Source organism: Salvelinus alpinus, chromosome 4, assembly GCF_045679555.1.
Source record: "Salvelinus alpinus chromosome 4, SLU_Salpinus.1, whole genome shotgun sequence".
NCBI lineage: Eukaryota > Metazoa > Chordata > Actinopteri > Salmoniformes > Salmonidae > Salvelinus > Salvelinus alpinus.
The window spans coordinates 24920486-24939863 of record NC_092089.1 but is presented as its reverse complement, the minus strand read 5'-3'; the positions used below and the strand labels follow the sequence as shown (position 1 = coordinate 24939863).

Here is a 19378-nt window from a genome sequence, read left to right as displayed (position 1 = left end):
AGAACAGAACAGAGCGTTTACTGTTGTTTCTATGGAAATAGTCCTCATCATAATAGACTAGAACAGAGTGTTTACTGTTGTTTCTATGGAAATAGTCCTCATCATAATAGACGAGAACAGAACAGAGCGTTTACTGTTGTTTCGATGGAAATCGTCCTCATCATAATAGACTAGAACAGAGTGTTTACTGTTGTTTCTATGGAAATAGTCCTCATCATAATAGACGAGAACAGAACAGAGCATTTACTGTTGTTTCTATGGAAATAGTCCTCATCATAATAGGGATGGATCCAATTGTTATTATAAAAAGCGCTCACATCAGGTGTTTATGATCGAAGGACAGGGGCAACATGATATTTACATCGAGATTGGGAGTGCTCACACAAGTGCTCGATTTCATTGCTCCTCCCTTTAATAGACAACATGTTTTAAAGAAAAGACGTGATTATACATTTGCATGTGATGAATAAATGACTTGTAGGTGATGTATAATAGGAGTCAAATGGAAATACTGTCTTATATTAGGTTTATGTGTTGTTTATTTGATGTTTATGGTTTATTTGGTTTAAAGAAAATGTTTTATCTCTTCAAGGTTGTTGATTGCATTCTTCCTCCACTGACTTCTCTTGCCTTCAGTAAAAACGGTAAGGAAACGGCTGGGTCATGTGCTCTCCATGCTTAACATCTCAGGACATAGATAGGCAGTCTGGAACGTGCCCATTCTGCAATGTTCCCTATCTAGCATGGCACACAGCAAGGCCCTTGGTCTAAAGTTAACCACAACTGCATGTGCTTGGTATTGTAGTAAATGTTTTGATTTGTATGTAAGGTAAATATCAGCTCTCTCACTGCAGAGGGTCTGCATGGATCAATAATGCTGTGTGTGTGTGTGTGTGTGTGTTACATGCTCTGTGCTCTGTGTTGTGTTGTAGTGGAGTGGCGTATCGTCAGCTTGCGGGTTCTGTCAGAGATCACACTGCTGCTGCTGAGCCAAGAGGCCGTGGAGGAGGGAGAGAGGAAGGAGGAGAGGGAGAGAGAGAGAGTGCAACTCTTCAACTGGCAGATTACTGACTCTCATTACAGAAGCCCTTCTTCCACAGTGAGTATGCTCTCTCCTGCATCTCTCTCCTCTACCCTCTCTATCACTCTGCTCTTCTCTACATTTTCCCTCTCTCTCCTCCCCCCTCTTAACTCCCCTACCCTCTCTCCCTGCTCTCTCTCTCCGCTCTCCCCTATCCTCTCCCCTCTCTCTTATCTCCCCTACACTTTCTTTAATCTCCCCTCTCCTCACCCCCCCCCCCTCTCTCCTCTCCTCTACCCTCTCTCTCTCCGCTCTCCTTTACCCTCTCTCTCCTCTCCTCTCCTCTCTGCTCTCTCCTCTACCCTTTCTCTCTCTACTCTCCTCTACCCTCTCTCTCTCTACTCTCCTCTACCCTCTCTCCTCTCCTCTCCTCTCCCCTCTCTCCTCTCTCTCTCTCTACTCTCCTCTACCCTCTCTCTCTCTCTACTCTCCTCTACCCTCTCTCTCTCTCTCTCTCTCTACTCTCCTCTACCCTCTCTCTCTCTCTACTCTCCTCTACCCTCTCCCTTTGTGCCTCCCTGTCTTCAGCTGCTTCTGCAGACTTCTCAACTTTAGCTCATTTAAAAGCTCTGATGACATGGATGAATGAATGACCAGAAACTGAGAGGCAGCCCAGCTCCACTGTTCATCTGGGCCTGTGTGTGTGGAGTGCAGTCAAAGTAGTGAACCTTCTTGTTTTGGCAACTTTATTTGGCCAGTTCCCTAGTGGAGAAATAAACGTTTGAAATAAACGTTTTAGATTTATTGAAATGTTTTTTTCGTTAGTAATTTAGATTTATTGAATTCAATATTTAAGCCAGTCCCCATATGTGTTTGCCAGTGCTCTGCAGAGGATTTCTAGATAGTTAGTAAAACATCTATACACCTATCAACAATCTGTTGAACTAACTAGACCCTAAACCTTTCTGTAGGGGACTACCCAAATAGCTATCCATATAAAGTGTGGCTGATGTCTCTCCTGTGTTGTACAGGTATGAATCTCTCCTGTTGGAGCCAGACCCAATCCCAGTCTACGCTCTCAAGCTGCTGGTGGCCCTCACAGAACACAGCAGCCCCGTCAACAGGTAAAACCTTCTAAACCGGCCTCCCGAGTGGCGCAGCGGTCTAGTCACTGCGTCGCAGTGCTTGAGGCGTCATTACAGACCGACCGTGACCGGGAGACCCATAGCCGACCGTGACCGGGAAACCCATGAGGCGGCGCACAATTGGCCCAGCGTCGTCCGGGTTAAGGGAAGGGTTCGGCCGGCCCGGGATTTCATTGTCTCATCGCGTTCTAGCGACTCCTTGTTGCGGGCCGGGCGCCTGAAAGCTGACTTTGAGCGCCTGCTGGACGGTGTTTCCTCTGACACATTGGTGCGACTGGCTTCCGGGTTAAGCGAGCAGTGTGTCAAGAAGCCGTGCGGCTTGGCAGGGTCGTGTTTCGCAGGACGCACGGCTCTCTAGGGGAGTTGCAGCGATGGGACAAGACTGGAACTACCAATTGGATATCACGATATTGGGGAGAAAAAGGGGTAAAATAAAATAAATAAATAACTTCTAAACCAGGGATCATCAACTAGATTCCGCCGTGGGACGTTTTGTTTCTGGAGTGGATGGTCGGGGGTCCGGAACATAATTACTAATCATTTGTAGACTGCAAACTGACCGCAAGAAGCCCAAACAGATATAATATTAGACTAAACATAATCATTTCAAACCTTGTTTACATTTGTATATAATCACGTATCTCTCTATTATGTGTGGGAATACTTGGGAACAGATTTCAAAATGAAAATAGCTTGGAGCTGATTTCCTGGTGTTTTTACAGTCTTTTATGTCCTACCATGGAAAAAAATATATATATTTTGTGCTCAGAACATTTTAGTTGCCAAATAAAACCATTCAGCCCCGCGGGTTGCCAGCTGGGGAACCATGTTCTAAACCATCTCCAGATAGACAGACTAGGACTGTCATCTTGATGAAAACCAAAGAGTCTAACGAACACAATGTCATCTTGATGAAAACCAAAGAGTCTATCCAACACAATGTCATCTTGATGAAAACCAAAGAGTCTATCCAACACAATGTCATCTTGATGAAAACCAAAGAGTCTATCCAACACAATGTCATCTTGATGAAAACCAAAGAGTCTATCCAACACAATGTCATCTTGATGAAAACCAAAGAGTCTAACCAACACAATGTCATCTTGATGAAAACCAAAGAGTCTATCCAACACAATGTCATCTTGAAGAAAACCAAAGAGTCTAACGAACACAATGTCATCAGCCCTTTTCTTGTGGCAACAGGTTACACATCTTGCTGTTGTGATGACACACTGGTACATTAAGTTGGTAAAAAGTCTCTCCTTCCCTCCCTTGAAGCTGTAAACCAGAAGCTGGTTTTGGACACATCAGATCATTCATGTTATTATTACTACCAGAGAAAACAAAATCATTAAGTCAATAATTGTATTATTTATCAGTATTCTAATACATCGTTTAATATGCTTGACCTTTCTACAGCATCAGCATGTTGAGGGGTGTTCCAGAGTTGTGGCCTCATGTAGGGAGCAGTGTGGAGCTCAGGCCCAACACTGTGCACTGTTTACCTATTAACACACTGTAGATCCCCCTCCTCCCTCTGTAGCTGCCTGCCTGCGGGGCACAAACTCACAGTACATGGCACATTTAGAATTCAGCTCACACCACGTTTCCTTGGCTTGTCAGAGCCGTTTCCCCCCTCCTCCGTTCAGTTATCTGAATCATAGGGGAAAGTAGAGCATAAATAAGTGCAAACTTAAGAGAAATACTCACATAGAGACATTATTTAATTGCAGTAGTTGATGCATAAGCACACAGACACGAGGCATTGGCTTGTGCTTATTGAAAGAAAGCTACACTGGTAATGTGATGTTAAAGAGATTCTCAGGAGGTAGGACTCCACTGATATGCTGCAGCAGTAACACACTCACACATGTAAACACGGTCGCATGCAAGGTCACACACACGCGCACACTCACACACACTGGGCTGAAGGAGGGGGAACCGTTCCCTGGGAAAGGAAAGTCATTGATTGATTGATGATTGGGTGTGTCCAACTAGAACCAGCCTACAGGAGAGGTGTGATGTCAGCGCCATGTCGCTGCTGTTCAGGGGAGAACAGTGGAGCTGATAGAAGGAGAACAGGAGAACAGAACAGGGGGGTTAACAGCTCCCGGGGGAGTTTAAAGGAGTCTTTCACCAGCTGGTGGCAACACACACCTCAGCAGTATGTCTGTCATCCTGCTCAATGGCTTTCAGATCATACTGAACCTGGAGCACAAAGAGGAAGACGTAATGTCACTTTTCAAAGGGAAATCTGAGAATGTCCTTAAACAACCCGTCCACTCGCTCCCTCTTTGAAGACTTTGTCTGGATCTCAAATGGAACTCTATTCCCTATATAGGGCACTACGTTAGAACAGGACCCATAGGGCTCTAGTCAAAAGTAGTGCTCTATGTAGGGAATAGGGTGCCATTTGGGATGTATAGTATGTTGTAGGTTGCTATAGCTAGCTAGCTAGCTGCTGCAGTTGTATGAGTTTCCTGCGTAGTGTTTAGTATTAACCATGGATATTCCAGTGTTCATCAGAGAGCCAGACTGTCCTCTAACCTAATGGCATGCAGCAGGCAGGCAGACAGGTCCTTTGTGTGCTTGGGATTTGTAAGGAATATTGATCTGTTACAGAGGAAAGGTCAGACTAAGCCTAAGTTAGGGACTGCTCTGCTTAGCAGAGGTGGGAACGTGATGTTACTGAAAGATGCAGAAGAAGTCGTTAGAATGAATAAGATTTCACTCTGCTGCATAATAAACTGTGAACACCACCACTGCACCATAGTAAGGCGATAGCAGCTTGGTCTGTATACTAAGTAAGGTATTATACGGGTTTACCAATGAATGAAGCCATGTAGGATGATGAAATAGTTGAAGAGCAGTAGATGTCAGGCTGGTCTGGTGCTGGTAGTATACTGTATCTAAAGCATGTGCCATTGCCTCCCTCTAGCCCTCTCATCTGGGTGATCCTCATGTAGGATGTTGAAATAGTTGAAGAGCAGTAGATGTCAGGCTGGTCTGGTGCTGGTAGTATACTGTATCTAAAGCATGTTGCCATTGCCTCCCTCCTCTAGCCCTCTCGTCTGGGTGATCCTCATGAAACAAGGGTACTCTGTTCCCTACATAGTACACTACTATGGACCAGGGGCATTTGGGAGCCACTGTCTGTGATGAATTGAGAGCTGGTTTCTCTGTGTTTCTGTACTGCCTGCCTGGTCGTTGAGAAGGTGATGATGGACACCAGCTGGGTGCGCTTACATAGTTTTATCTCTGATCTCCAACACATCCCAGACTGACTGCCATTTCTGTCAAGGCTCTGAACACAAGCCAGCCCCCACACCTCCCTCTGTCTATCTGGCACTGAGAGAGCCAACTGAACTATTCAAATTGATGTCAGCAATCTGCTACACATTCCTGTTGGTTGTATTTCCCTTGTCTGAGACGAGCTATTACATTTACAATGAGAAATTAAATTGCATTTACCACTGCTTGATAAAGTCCTAAAAAAGTGCAGAGCTTTCTCCTTGATGGGTTCTTGCCTAAATTAGATTGCAAATTGGGACATTAACGGGGCTTCATACAAGTATGTCTTTCCCCCTCATTATCAGGTTTGATACAGAGTTCAAACTTTCCAATTATCTGAACCTTTGGCCGTTGTTGCCTTTGTGTGGGCTCAGTCAGTCTGCCTAGCTGTGCCCGCTTTAGCAAGTGAAGCAAAATCAGTTCTATCTGCGGGAACGCTTTTACACCCTGATTAGCAGGAATTTGAAAAATGCTTTTATCCCAGCGGAAGCCAGCCTCACAGCTACAGGAAGCCGGCATGCTACCGCTAATAAAAAGCTGATCCTTTCTAATGAGCAGGTTAACGGAGGTTACACGCTGACTACATCAAGGCTACGCTCATCCTGGTATTTTTATTTGATTTGACTGAAGTTTGATATCGTGCTATTGGTCAACGCGGTACCGTTGCCTGGTAGTCTGTGCAGACACAATGAGTGATTGGTCAGTGGGATGAACAGGCATGGGTGTTGCTTTGAATGTGTCGCAAATGGCAGCCTATCGTGCAGTACTTTGGACCAGAGGCCTATGGGCCCTGTTCAAACGTAGGGCACTCTAAAAGGCACAGGGTGCCATTTTGGTCACAGACATTATGTTAAAAGCCTGGGATCCCCAGGTGTCCTCTCCTCCCTCCTTTCCTCTCCTCTGTCTGCCACCTGTGCTGCCTGCATGGAGACCTCTGCTCCTCTCTGCTGATTGGAGTGGACAGCAGAGTTGAGTGCGGTCAGAGGAATAGAGCAAAACCTCATCCCTGACTGGGTGTGTTCGTGGGTGTGTTCGTGTGTGTGTTTGTGTGTGCGTTCGTGTGTGTGTAATCAGCTCTGACAGCTGGTGTGTGTAATGGAGGAATGGGAGTGTTACCTCGTACTATCAGTGTCACTGGCCGGTCTGAAGAGCTGACTGGGCTTGAGCTGTGTTGGTTTGACATGGCTCAGTGGCAGGCAGCAGCTCTGTTCATTCAGCCTCAGCTTCTCCCTCTGACAGGCAGCAGAGATGACCTGCAGGACTGTCTGTGTCACACTCTCTGACAGTCAGGGGAGCCATGTGTAGCAAAGTGGATGGGAACAGTGCACAGTAAAGGATAGAGACGGCCTCACAATGTTTCCAGAGTGAGGTTGGAAGATGTTTTACTGGCACGAATGTACACTATTACTGTACACTCCACCTTTCAGACTTTAAATGATTACATCACTATATACAGTGCCTTCAGAAAGTATTCATACCTCTTGACTTCTCCCACATTTTGTGTTACATTTTAAATTCCGTCTGTATCACAATACCCGATAATTACAAAGTGTCACCCCCTGACCTTAGAGAGCCTTTTTTATTCTCTATTAGGTTAGGTCAGGGTGTGACTTGGGTGGGCAAATCTATGTTTCTATTTCTTTGTTGGCCTAGTATGGTTCCCAATCAGAGGCAGCTGTTTATCGTTGTCTCTGATTGGGGATCATACTTAGGCAGCCCTTTTTCCCACCTTGGATTGTGGGATCTTGATTTTGTATAGTTACTGGGTGGCCTGCAGAACGTTACGTTCGTTTATATTTTGGTGTTTTTTTGGTGTTCATCAAATAAAGAAAGATGTACGCTTACCACGCTGCACCCTGGTCTCTTCATTCCATCAACGAACACGACACAAAGTGCAAAGCCAGAATTTGTTCTTAACTGACTTGCCTAGTTAAATAAAGGTTAAAAATCTCAAATCTAAATTAACATGTTTTTAGACATTTTAGCAAATTTATGGTAAATGAAATACAGATATCTAATTTACATAAGTATTCACACCCCTGAGTCAATACTTTGTAGAAGCACCTTTGGTGGCGATTACAGTTTAATTCTTCGTTGCAGATTTTCTCAAGCTTTGTTAAGTTAGATGGGGAGTTGCGGTGACCAGCAATCTTCAAGTCTTTCCACAGATTTTCAATGGAAATCAAGTCTGGGCTTTGGCTGGGCCACTCAAGGACTTTCACATTATAGTTCTGAAGCCATTCCAGTGTTGCTTTGGCTGTATTCTTGGGGTCCTGTTGGAACGTACATCTTCGCACCCAGTCTAAGGTATTTTGCACTCTGAAGTGGGTTCTCATCAAGGATTTGCCTGTATTTTGTTCCCTTTGTCCTTACCAGTCTCCCAGTCCCTGCCGCTGAAAAGCATCCTCATAGCATGATGCTGCCACCATGCTTCACGGTAGGGATGGTGTTAGACGGGTGATGAACTATGCATGGTTTTCTCCAGACATATCGCTTTGCATTCAGGCAAAATAGTTACATTTTTGTCTCATCAGACCATAGGAAATTTTGTCTTTATGAGTCATGTGCCTTTTTTGCAAACTCCAGGTCTGCTGTCATGTGCCTTTTTCTTTGGAGTGGCTTCTGTTTGGCCACTCTCCCATAAAGCCCAGATTGGTGAAGTGCTAAAGAGACTGTTGTCCTTCTGGCAGGTTCTCCCATCTCAGCCAAGGAACTCTGTTGTTCTGTCAGAGTGGTCATTGGGTTCTTGGTCACCTCCCTGATCAAGGTCCTCATTGCCCTGTTGCTCAGTTTGGTCGGATGGCCAATGATGGAGACCACTGTGCTCTTGGAAACTTAACACTCTAGAACTTGTTTTATACTCTTCCACAGATATATGCCTCATCACAATTCTATCTCTGAGAGATACGGACAGTTCCTTGGTATAGTTTCTGCACTGTCAACTGTAGGACCTTGTATAGACAGGTGTGTTTCTTTCTAAATCATGGCCAAACAATTGAATTGGCCACAGGTGGACTCCAATCAAGTTGTAGTGGCATCTCAAGGATGATCAAAGGAAATTGGATGCACCTGAGCTCAGTTTGGAGTGTCATAGCAAAGGGGTGTGAATACTTATGTAAATGAGATGTTTCTGTATTTCATTTACAATACATTTGCAAACATTTCAAAAAACATGTTTTCACTTTGTCATTATGGGGTATTGTGTAGATAGGTGAGAAAAAAAAATATTTAAAGGAATAATCCGCCCCCAGAAATAAAATCATGAAACTCCTGTCAATTTGGTGAAAGCCTATGTTCTATCGCTGGGTAAAATAACAGATATCCCCGTGATTTAACTTCTATTTGGTCCGTCTTAGGAAATCGTGTAGAAATGCGTCTTCACTACATCATTCTCGTCATAAGGGTTAACACACTATCAGATTTAATAACGCCTTTAAAACAATGACCTGCTCTCCAGATTGCCAAATCAGCATATAGAACACATACATCCATCTATATACTCATGACAAAGTAGAGATTTTGCTTAGATGTACCCAATCTAAACAGTGTAGCAAATTATACAACTTCATGTACCATGTCGCAATGCCCCCTGTGTGTCTGTGGGAAGCAGAGATATTACAGAAAGGAGGAGATAGGAATCCCACTGGGCAATGAATGGAGAAACGCCCCACCCAACTGACTGTCGAGCTAGCTAGCTAGCTAGCTGGCCAGCCAGCCCAGAGAGAGAGAGCATTGCATTGAGGGTTTTGTAGTAGACTTGAGCTGCAACAGATTTCCAAAAACTATTTTCACATGTTTCTACCAACCTTGTTATAATGACCAAATTATTATAACTTGTTCCAAAAAAATATATTCAAATATGAGTGTTATTTAACACTTAATCAATATGAATTTGTGGTTTGGGCTGGATTATCCCTTTAATCCATTTTGAATTCAGGCTGTAACACAACAAAATGTGGAATAGGTCAAGGGGTAAGAATACCTTCTGAAGGCACTGTCTGTACCTAATCTTAAAGCTAGAATCCTTAATTGAAACAATAACAAAGCGATCACCAGCCTCTGTTTTGGGAAAAAGCTTAGAGATGGTCCTGGAGAAATATAACCACACTCAAATTCATAGACAGAGCTATGGATGCAAGGACTGACCATCCATGATATCAGAATTATAGATTTAACCATGTTTTGAGGCTATACAGTCGTTATTAACATTTGCATTGTTAACATTGGGGTAAATTAAGCTTATTTTGGGTTCTGATGGGGTATGACAGTTGAACTAAGCACATGAGGCATTTATGAGTTATATTCTTCAAGAATCAATGGGGACATATCATTGATTTACATTTGAATGTATGTAGTATCTAAGGATTCTGTCTTTAAATACTCAGCATAACGGTAGTGGCAAAACAAGACACCATCGGATGTTCGTTTTGAGAGAGAGAGAGAAAAAACAAGGGCTTTTTAATATAAAAATCCAAATCCCAGCCAGGCAGCTGCCGGAGGATCTGTGATAGCAGACAGACTGTGTTAAATGTCATCCACACATTGTGCCATTATTAAGGAAGCGTGACAGGTTGAATCAGAGCTGTACTCAGGCACACTCTCAACTTCATCAGATTGTAAATAAGATCAGAAGGTTGTCTGCAGCCGTGGAGAATGTGTGCAGAGCGTGTCTTATTATTTTGCCCTATAGCCACTCCAGCCTGGCTGGGCAAATGCCACTTCATCCACGCAATCTGCGTCTACATGAAAAGGAGAGTTTTTATCCCCTAACGTTAAGGACAGTCTGTAGATTCTGTATGGCACAGAGATGTATTAAAGTTGAGAAATTAGGTGTACTGTACACGCATACTGTGTGATGCATTAGTTGTCATTAGCCCAAAACTTGTGTAGGATAGTGTTTAGAGAGCCATGGCTTTGACCCAGATAGTGTCCACTGCTGTTGATATGGTTTCAGTTCAGTTCTTCCTTCTCTATAATAAGTCTTCAACAGGCCTGTATCAGTATTACTGGCTGCCTTGACAGGAACTGATTTTGGTACTTCAGTTTCTCTTAACGTGACAGTGATGCAGGGTGCTATCGATTTAGAATGATGTGGAACTGGGAATGCTAACCATGCAGGCTGGGGGTGAGACACTACCACCCTACAGATGGACCTGATTTGTCTCAAGAAATATCCCTCCATTTCTCTGATTTAATGGCTGAAAGCTATGTGAGTCATCACGACACAGGGAAAGGCTTTTCGTTGGCTGGGCCCCCGATGTAGCCTAAGTTGGGCTATAATTTAATGTCACTTCGCACACAGGATGCCTTCAGTTCAATGTAGATGCGTCCCAATTAGCACCCTATCTCCTATATAGTGCTATATAGGGTGTACTTTGGGATGCTGGCTCGGCAATCTGTGAGGCTTGGAGAAGAAGCCTGGCTATTTACACTCCTCTGTCACCCCGTCAGGGAGATAAAGCTTGGCCATTCATCAGTTCTGGTTACACCTCTGTCTAGTTTACTCTCTGGGAGTAAAGTGGAATTACGACCCAGGTCCTCTGCTCACCTTTAACTCTCCATATTTGTTCCTGTTTTGTTTTATGAGCACAATTTAATGTTAATGACGTGTCATCACTCAGGTTCACACGGAGATCGATGGGAGAGGGTTGTTTCTGAACTACAATAATGGAGGAGGTCAGAGAAGAGTGGAGGGAGGTCAGAGAAGAGTGGAGGGAGGTCAGGGAAGAGTGGAGGGAGAGAGGAAAGAGTGGAGGGAGAGAGGAAAGAGTGGAGGGAGAGAGGCAAGAGTGTAGGGAGAGAGGCAAGAGTGGAGGGAGAGAGGCAAGAGTGGAGGGAGAGAGGGAAGAGTGGAGGGAGAGAGGGAAGAGTGGAGGGAGAGAGGCAAGAGTGGAGGGAGAGAGGCAAGAGTGGAGGGAGAGAGGCAAGAGTGGAGGGAGAGAGGGAAGAGTGGAGGGAGAGGGTGGAGGGAGAGAGGAGAGGGTGGGGCGAGAGAGGAGAGGGTGGAGGGAGAGAGGAGAGGGTGGAGGGAGAGAGGGAAGAGTGGAGGGAGAGAGGGAAGGGTGGAGGGAGAGAGGCAAGAGTGGAGGAAGAGAGGCAAGGGTGGAGGGAGAGAGGGAAGAGTGGAGGGAGAGAGGGAAGAGTGGAGGGAGAGAGGGAAGAGTGGAGGGAGAGAGGGTGGAGGGAGAGAGGAGAGGGTGGGGCGAGAGAGGAGAGGGTGGAGGGAGAGAGGGAAGAGTGGAGGAAGAGAGGCAAGAGTGGAGGGAGAGAGGGAAGAGTGGAGGGAGAGAGGGAAGAGTGGAGGGAGAGAGGGTGGAGGGAGAGAGGAGAGGGTGGGGCAAGAGAGGAGAGGGTGGAGGGAGAGAGGGAAGAGTGGAGGGAGAGAGGGAAGGGTGGAGGGAGAGAGGGTGGAGGGAGAGAGGAGAGGGTGGGGCGAGAGAGGAGAGGGTGGAGGAAGAGAGGGAAGAGTGGAGGGAGAGAGGGAAGAGTGGAGGGAGAGAGGGAAGAGTGGAGGGAGAGAGGGAAGAGTGGAGGGAGAGAGGGGAGAGTGGGGGGAGAGAGGGGAGAGAGGAGAGAGTGGAGGGAGAGAGGAGGGAGTGGAGGGAGAGAGTGGAGGGAGAGAGGAGAGAGGAGAGAGTGGAGGGTGGAAGGAGAGAGGGAAGAGTGGAGTGTGAGAGGGGAGAGTGGAGGGTGAGTGGGGAAGGAGAGAGGGAAGAGTGGAGGGTGAGAGGGGAGAGTGGAGGGTGAGTGGGGAAGGAGAGAGGGAAGAGTGGGGAAGGAGAGGGAAGAGTGGAGAAGGAGAGGGGAGAGGGGAGAGTGGAAGGAGAGAGGGGAGAGTGGAAGGAGAGAGGGAAGAGTGGAGTGTGAGAGGGAAGGGTGGAGGAGATAGGGAAGAGTGGAGAAGGAGAGGGGAGAGTGGAAGGAGAGAGGGGAGAGTGGAAGGAGAGAGGGAAGAGTGGAGTGTGAGAGGGGAGAGTGGAGAGGGGAGAGTGGAAGGAGAGAGGGGAGAGTGGAAGGAGAGAGGGGAGAGTGGAGGAGAGAGGGAAGGTGGTGCAGATATGTGGAGATATGGATGGGGGGACAGTTTGTATCTCATATAAGTATGTCTGTTATATAGTACACTGCATATATACAGGTGTAGCATCTTAATTTGATCACTCTTTTGTTACAGAAATGTTCCTGCACCACAGGAAATGCAGATGCGCTTCGGGATTTACATACATTCACTGAAAGCCCACACTAACATACGGTTCTATTAACAGTATTGCACTTTTCATGTAGCCTAATAACCTAACCACCAATCAAGCAACATTATAGATTAAGGTTAAAATCCTGTTGCTGCAATATTATTTTGCTGTGACAATTCAGGTCAAATTAAAATCCTACATCTGTAGGCAAACTAATGTAGGCCCCTACAACAAACTTGATATTGTGTAGTTAGTATGAAAGCAGATTGGACAACAACTAGGCCTGGTCAATTTGTGTGTTGTCATCTGTATTTCATGTTCTAGTTTTCTCCTTTCTCAGTATGTTCAGGTTTCCTGCTGACTTCTATGTGACTTTCAACCTCAAGAGGATGTCTCTCTGGTTAATCACAGGCTTGTGTTGTCCCTCTGCACTTTATTGGGAGATTTACTCCTAGCGGCAGTGCTATTTACTCTTATCTGGTGTTCTGCACAATGGCTTAGCTGCCTCACATAAGCTACACTACTTTAGAAACATTTGATGGAATTCTCTTTGGAGGACTGAGGACACCATATATGGAAAACTGGGAAATAAATGTTTCCCAGCCGTGCAATACATCATTGTTATGTAAAAACTCCCTCTAATACGTTTTCTATGGGTGACCTCTAGTCTTGTTTAAATGTGTCTAGCCTGCCTGCCACAATGTTTTCTTCCTTTGAGCACCTCTACACACAAGCTGTAATTGGTTGTGAATCAAAAGGCTTAATCAATAAGGGAGCTGTGGAGAGTCATTTTCAATAAAGATGTACATTACTCCTGGGTGCCGAGGTGTCAGAAGGCTCCTTTCTCCCCGCAGAAGATTAGTCAGAGGTCCTTTTCTCACATGACTGATCTTAGAGGCGAGGCACGCTGCGTTGCCTTCACGCACACACACAAACACACACTGAAATACTCACATAGGTTCAGTAGGCCTCAGATTCAAAGGCAATGCATGGACCCTAATGAAGATGAAACGTCTCTCTGTGCTATGAAGGTACCTAAACCTGCCTCTGTGTTTCTCTCACTCTCTTTCTCTCTCTTTGTCTCTCTCTCTTCTCCCCCACTCTCTCCATCTTTCTATCTCTCTCTTTCTCCCTCTCTCTCTCTCTCCCTCCACAGCCTGGTCAGAGACAGCAGGATCCTACCTGTTGTCTTTCAACTCATGGCGGTAAGTTAAGAGCCCCACTTAAAATGCTGCCTTTTTTCTCTATACTAAAATCATGTGTTCCAGGAAACTGCTTTGGTGTGCGGTTTTATTTATCACTTGTGTTTCCTGCCCGACTTTTCATTTCCAGGCTCAAGAAAAAAGCTATCTCCTAAAAATATAAGTGGTTTGTCAAATTCCCACCTCCACTCTACTCTGAGTCTGTGTCTCTCTCCGTCTTTTAGATGGCCCGAGGTGGAAACTAGTGGAAAGGAATGTTAGGATGAAAGCCATATTACAAACCACCTTGCTTCCTCCTCCCCCACCCCACCTCGCTTTTTTATCCTCTGTCATGAAAATATATGAGTCCCATTGGGTGGAGAAGACTTTGGGCTATTGGAACATAATTCAAAGGCTGTTATGTGGGGGAATTCTGCTGGGCCAGACATTTTAGCTCGTAAAAACGCCTCCCATCCACCCCACCCCCATCCCACCGCCTGCCTACTCTCTCTCTCTCTCTCTGTCATTTCAGGCCGAGCCCGTTTTGCACCAGCAGCGCTCGTTTGCCAGGGTTCTTTATTGATTTATTATGCAAATGAGTGTGCTGTGCGGTGGTGACCCATCACAGTACGTTGTGTAATTGAGTGGCGGAGGGAGCGGAACAGCCTTTTGAGGGGCTGTGCTTAATGGAGTGAGAATATGAAGTGGTCGTCGTCCCCCAGCTCCTACAACAGGTTACATATTCATCAGACCAGAACGCTTATTTCCAGTAAACAGCCAATTCCCCCTTGACCTCAATCCGCCAGTAACTGCTCTGCACTCTTTAATGAACTTATCGCTTGGGTGACTTCTCAGACAAGTTGCCACTGCATGTAAGAACACTTTGAGAAACATCACACAGACGGAATCAGTTAGCTGTTAGGTTGATTGTCTTCACGTGTTGTGTTGCTTTCCACGGGTCTCTTCTTCTATGTTTTGGAGGTATAGTTGTGTTGCTTTCCACGGGTCTCTTCTTCTATGTTTTGGAGGTATTGTTGTGTTGCTTTCCACGGGTCTCTTCTTCTATGTTTTGGAGGTATAGTTGTGTTGCTTTCCACGGGTCTCTTCTATGTTTTGGAGGTATTGTTGTGTTGCTTTCCACGGGTCTCTTCTTCTATGTTTTGGAGGTATAGTTGTGTTGCTTTCCACGGGTCTCTTCTTCTATGTTTTGGAGGTATAGTTGTGTTGCTTTCCACGGGTCTCTTCTATGTTTTGGAGGTATAGTTGTGTTGCTTTCCACGGGTCTCTTCTTCTATGTTTTGGATGTATAGTTGTGTTGCTTTCCACGGGTCTCTTCTATGTTTTGGAGGTATAGTTGTGTTGCTTTCCACAGGTCTCTTCTTCTATGTTTTGGAGGTATAGTTGTGTTGCTTTCCACGGGTCTCTTCTTCTATGTTTTGGAGGTATTGTTGTGTTGCTTTCCACGGGTCTCTTCTTCTATGTTTTGGAGGTATAGTTGTGTTGCTTTCCACGGGTCTCTTCTTCTATGTTTTGGAGGTATAGTTGTGTTGCTTTCCACGGGTCTCTTCTATGTTTTGGAGGTATAGTTGTGTTGCTTTCCACAGGTCTCTTCTTCTATGTTTTGGAGGTATAGTTGTGTTGCTTTCCACGGGTCTCTTCTTCTATGTTTTGGAGGTATAGGCCAGGCCTAACCATGATAGTACCAACTAGGACGTATGTAGACTTTCTCACATGCATGTCATCATTACATTTGGAGGACCTAATGTTCTGAATTAGTGATTCAACGAATAAGTTCTGGAATGCGTTAGAAAAGCCTCCATCCACACAGTTTAACACTATACAATGCAGTGTTACATACGCAGCCATACAGGAAGGAGAGCCATTTAGTGTGCATTACCAGCCGATCAGTGTCATGCAGGTCAACCACTTAACCACTGCTCTATCCAATATAGACCCAGTCTGGACTCTATCACACACTGTAATCCTCCTCTCCTCTCCACCGCTGGAGGGTTACAATTCATATAGTGCCTAGTTCTTATACCTACAGGACAGACACTATGGCCAGTCCATTACAGGCTTTACAGATACATAGTGACAGGATTAAATCAGCTCTTCTCACTCTCACTTGACTGTAGTCACCATGTGTGTGTAGTGAGTGTACCAAATAGAAGCCTATTCCCTATCTGGTGCACTACTTTTGACCTATGGGCCCTGGTCAAAAGTAGTGCACTACATAGGGAATAGGGTGCACTTTTGGGATGTATACCATACCTTTTAACTTTACTCTGAACTTGGCTTGCCTTCTCCAATCCAATGGAAGCTGATATGCGGGTTAGGTCGGGATCGTATCAAATTGCCTTTTCGCGACACAGTTAGTGCAGACTGCAGTAGTAATGGCTGTCTACTTATTTACTTTTAAGGCCAGCTCAGCAGTTTCACGGACTGACATTGATTTGGGCCAGAGACGGCATGAAAGTGGTCCGCGGACGGAGCCGTAATGCACATCACTAATGAGTGTGGCGAGGAAGCCAGTGGGGATTGACAGTGGCATTGATTGAGTTTGGTCCAACATCAGCAGACTGATCCTTAAGCAAGTGTTTAGGGAGCTTGACTCTGGTTACAACAAGAGCCCCAAGTAACACTGCTAGGCTCTAGCCTTCCTTTCCTGCTATCCTGAATCTAATGTCTGGAGACTGAAGCTCACGCCTAGTTTGTTGTGGCTGCTGCAATGCATCATGGTCTTTTACTGATGATCATGATTGATTGTGTTAAGGAGAATGCTTGAGACTCCTCAATTGTCTCTATTTGAACAGCTTTGTTTTAAAGGTTAATGTCGGCATAGAAGTAAATGAACACAGATGTTCGGTGGCGTGGAGCCCCTCACTGTTGCAGGATGGCTTTATCTCTCCCTTCCCCTGATTGTCGTGCCTCTGCCCCATATTCAATTTCATGTCATCTGACAGTGTAAATCTAATTGGAAGAAAATCCATTTTGCCTGTGTGTGGGGGGGAGGTAGGTAGGAATGTACAGTCGGTGGACTCTGAGTTTGTGAGCTCTAAGAGAGAAAGGAGAATCTAATAGAATCAGAGGTTTATACAGCTAGCTCTGATTGCTGTTGCTGGTATTAGGAGAATAGTTGTGCTCCCCTCTGCCATTCTCATTAACAACAGCAGAGAAGAAAAGTCTGCATTGCGACAAATATTGATCTGGAGACCAAATTACAGCTTGAAAGAAAGTCAAATAGCAGACATAAACACTGCCTTTTGTTGTACTGCAAAGTTGCTTTTCAGAGCTTGTTTTACATTGTGGGACATACTGAAGAAGAAGAATCCTTTTTTAATCCATTTTCCTTGCAATCAACAGAAATTCATTGACTGCTTATCCCCTCGCAAAGACACACACACACACACACACACACACACACACACACACACACACACACACACACACACACACACACACACACACACACACACGATTGAAGTTAGTTCAGAAGAGGCAGCCAAGCAGCTACATAGGAGTTTGAGGTTCTGTGATTGGGCCTGTGATAGTGAGGCTCCAGTCTAGTTCCATGTAAACCAACACTGAGAGACATACGTTGAGTTGAGAACTGAAGTGATTGTTGGTTCAGACTGTGTGAGGCCAGAGGCAGCCAATGGTATGTTTGGGATTGTGATGATGAGATCTGAAGTTAGCATTATAGATGATGGGATATCAAGTCAAGCTGCAGGCAGACAGCACAATTCCATTACACATCTGATAAGATACAGAAATGAGGACATGCTTTTTCGGGAGGTGATTAAAAAGTAGTTTTTCTTTCCGTCCTTATTTTTTCAGTATGTTTCTATCTCCTGCTTTTGGATTCAACTCTGTCATCTGTCAGAAATGACGCAGCCATACATCCATATACGTTTCTCCTCCATGTGTCTCCCTATTCATCACTATCAAATCAAACCAGCCTTTGTGTTAAACAAACAGTTTATAGGAATTAGTGAGTCAATCATTTGAGCCCATCAGGGTTTAGGTCTAGGCCCACACATGTATCTCTTCATTAAGGGCTGTTGATATCTGCATGACCCCTGCTCTTCTCAAGTGGCCTAGCAGAGAAATCAGGTGGAAAAGCGATGGTTCTGGGCCTTGAGATTCCATGGCTAATTTATCCAGGAGACTGAGGAGAATCCCTGAGCCACTGGCCCAACTCTGTGCTTCCCTCTCTGCCTTCCTGTCAGCCTGTAAACTGTGGAAGCCCCTTGAACAAATAATTATGGCTGCATTGAGTGTGTGTGTGTGTGTGTGTGTGTGTGTGTGTGTGTGTGTGTGTGTGTGTGTGTGTGTGTGTGTGTGTGTGTGTGTGTGTGTGTGTGTGTGTGTGTGTGTGTGTGTGTGTGTGTGTGTGTGTGTGTGTGTGTGTGTGTGTGTGTGTGTGTGTGTGTGTGTGTGTGTGTGTTTACTCTGGCCTAGATCTACAGCCCCAGACATCCTAGCTCAGGCCTTCATTGCCTACCTACTTATTATGTTCCTAATCCCCTGCACCCTGCTCACCAGATAATTACACACCATTCACCAAGGCTCATCCCCTGCACACTGCTCACCAGATAATTACACAACCTTCACCAAGGCTCATCCCCTGCACCCTGCTCACCAGATAATTACACAACCTTCACCAAGGCTCATCCCCTGCACCCTGCTCACCAGATAATTACACAACCTTCACCAAGGCTCATCCCCTGCACCCTGCTCACCAGATAATTACACAACCTTCACCTAGGCTCATCCCCTGCACCCTGCTCACCAGATAATTACACACCCTTCACCAAGGCTCATCCCCTGCACCCTGCTCACCAGATAATTACACAACCTTCACCAAGGCTCATCCCCTGCACCCTGCTCACCAGATAATTACACAACCTTCACCAAGGCTCATCCCCTGCACACTGCTCACCAGATAATTACACAACCTTCACCAAGGCTCATCCCCTGCACCCTGCTCACCAGATAATTACACAACCTTCACCAAGGCTCATCCCCTGCACCCTGCTCACCAGATAATTACACAACCTTCACCAAGGCTCATCCCCTGCACCCTGCTCACCAGATAATTACACAACCTTCACCAAGGCTCATCCCCTGTACCCTGCTCACCAGATAATTACACAACCTTCACCAAGGCTCATCCCCTGCACCCTGTTCACCAGATAATTACACAACCTTCACCGAGGCTCATCCCCTGCACCCTGCTCACCAGATAATTACACAACCTTCACCAAGGCTCATCCCCTGCACCCTGCTCACCAGATAATTACACAACCTTCACCAAGGCTCATCCCCTGCACCCTGCTCACCAGATAATTACACACCCTTCACCAAGGCTCATCCCCTGCACCCTGCTCACCAGATAATTACACAACCTTCACCTAGGCTCATCCCCTGCACCCTGCGAAGCAGATAATTACACAACCTTCACCAAGGCTCATCCCCTGCACCCTGCTCACCAGATAATTACACAACCTTCACCAAGGCTCATCCCCTGCACCCTGCTCACCAGATAATTAC

The 19378-nt window shown here is 45.6% G+C and overlaps 1 protein-coding gene across 2 annotated transcripts in view; it reads left to right on the top strand.

Moving 5' to 3' along the window:
- The first annotated feature begins 512 nt into the window (after positions 1-512).
- Positions 513-19378, top strand: part of LOC139573117 (serine/threonine-protein kinase ULK4-like) — a 124478-nt gene continuing 105612 nt past the window's right edge. For both annotated transcript variants that reach the window (XM_071396223.1, XM_071396222.1), the window contains exons 1-4: positions 513-644; positions 933-1099; positions 2053-2145; positions 13801-13849. In XM_071396223.1, coding sequence (XP_071252324.1) covers positions 13844-13849 — 6 coding nt within the window. In that variant the 5' untranslated portion in view covers positions 513-644; positions 933-1099; positions 2053-2145; positions 13801-13843. The remainder of the gene's footprint in view (positions 645-932; positions 1100-2052; positions 2146-13800; positions 13850-19378) is intronic.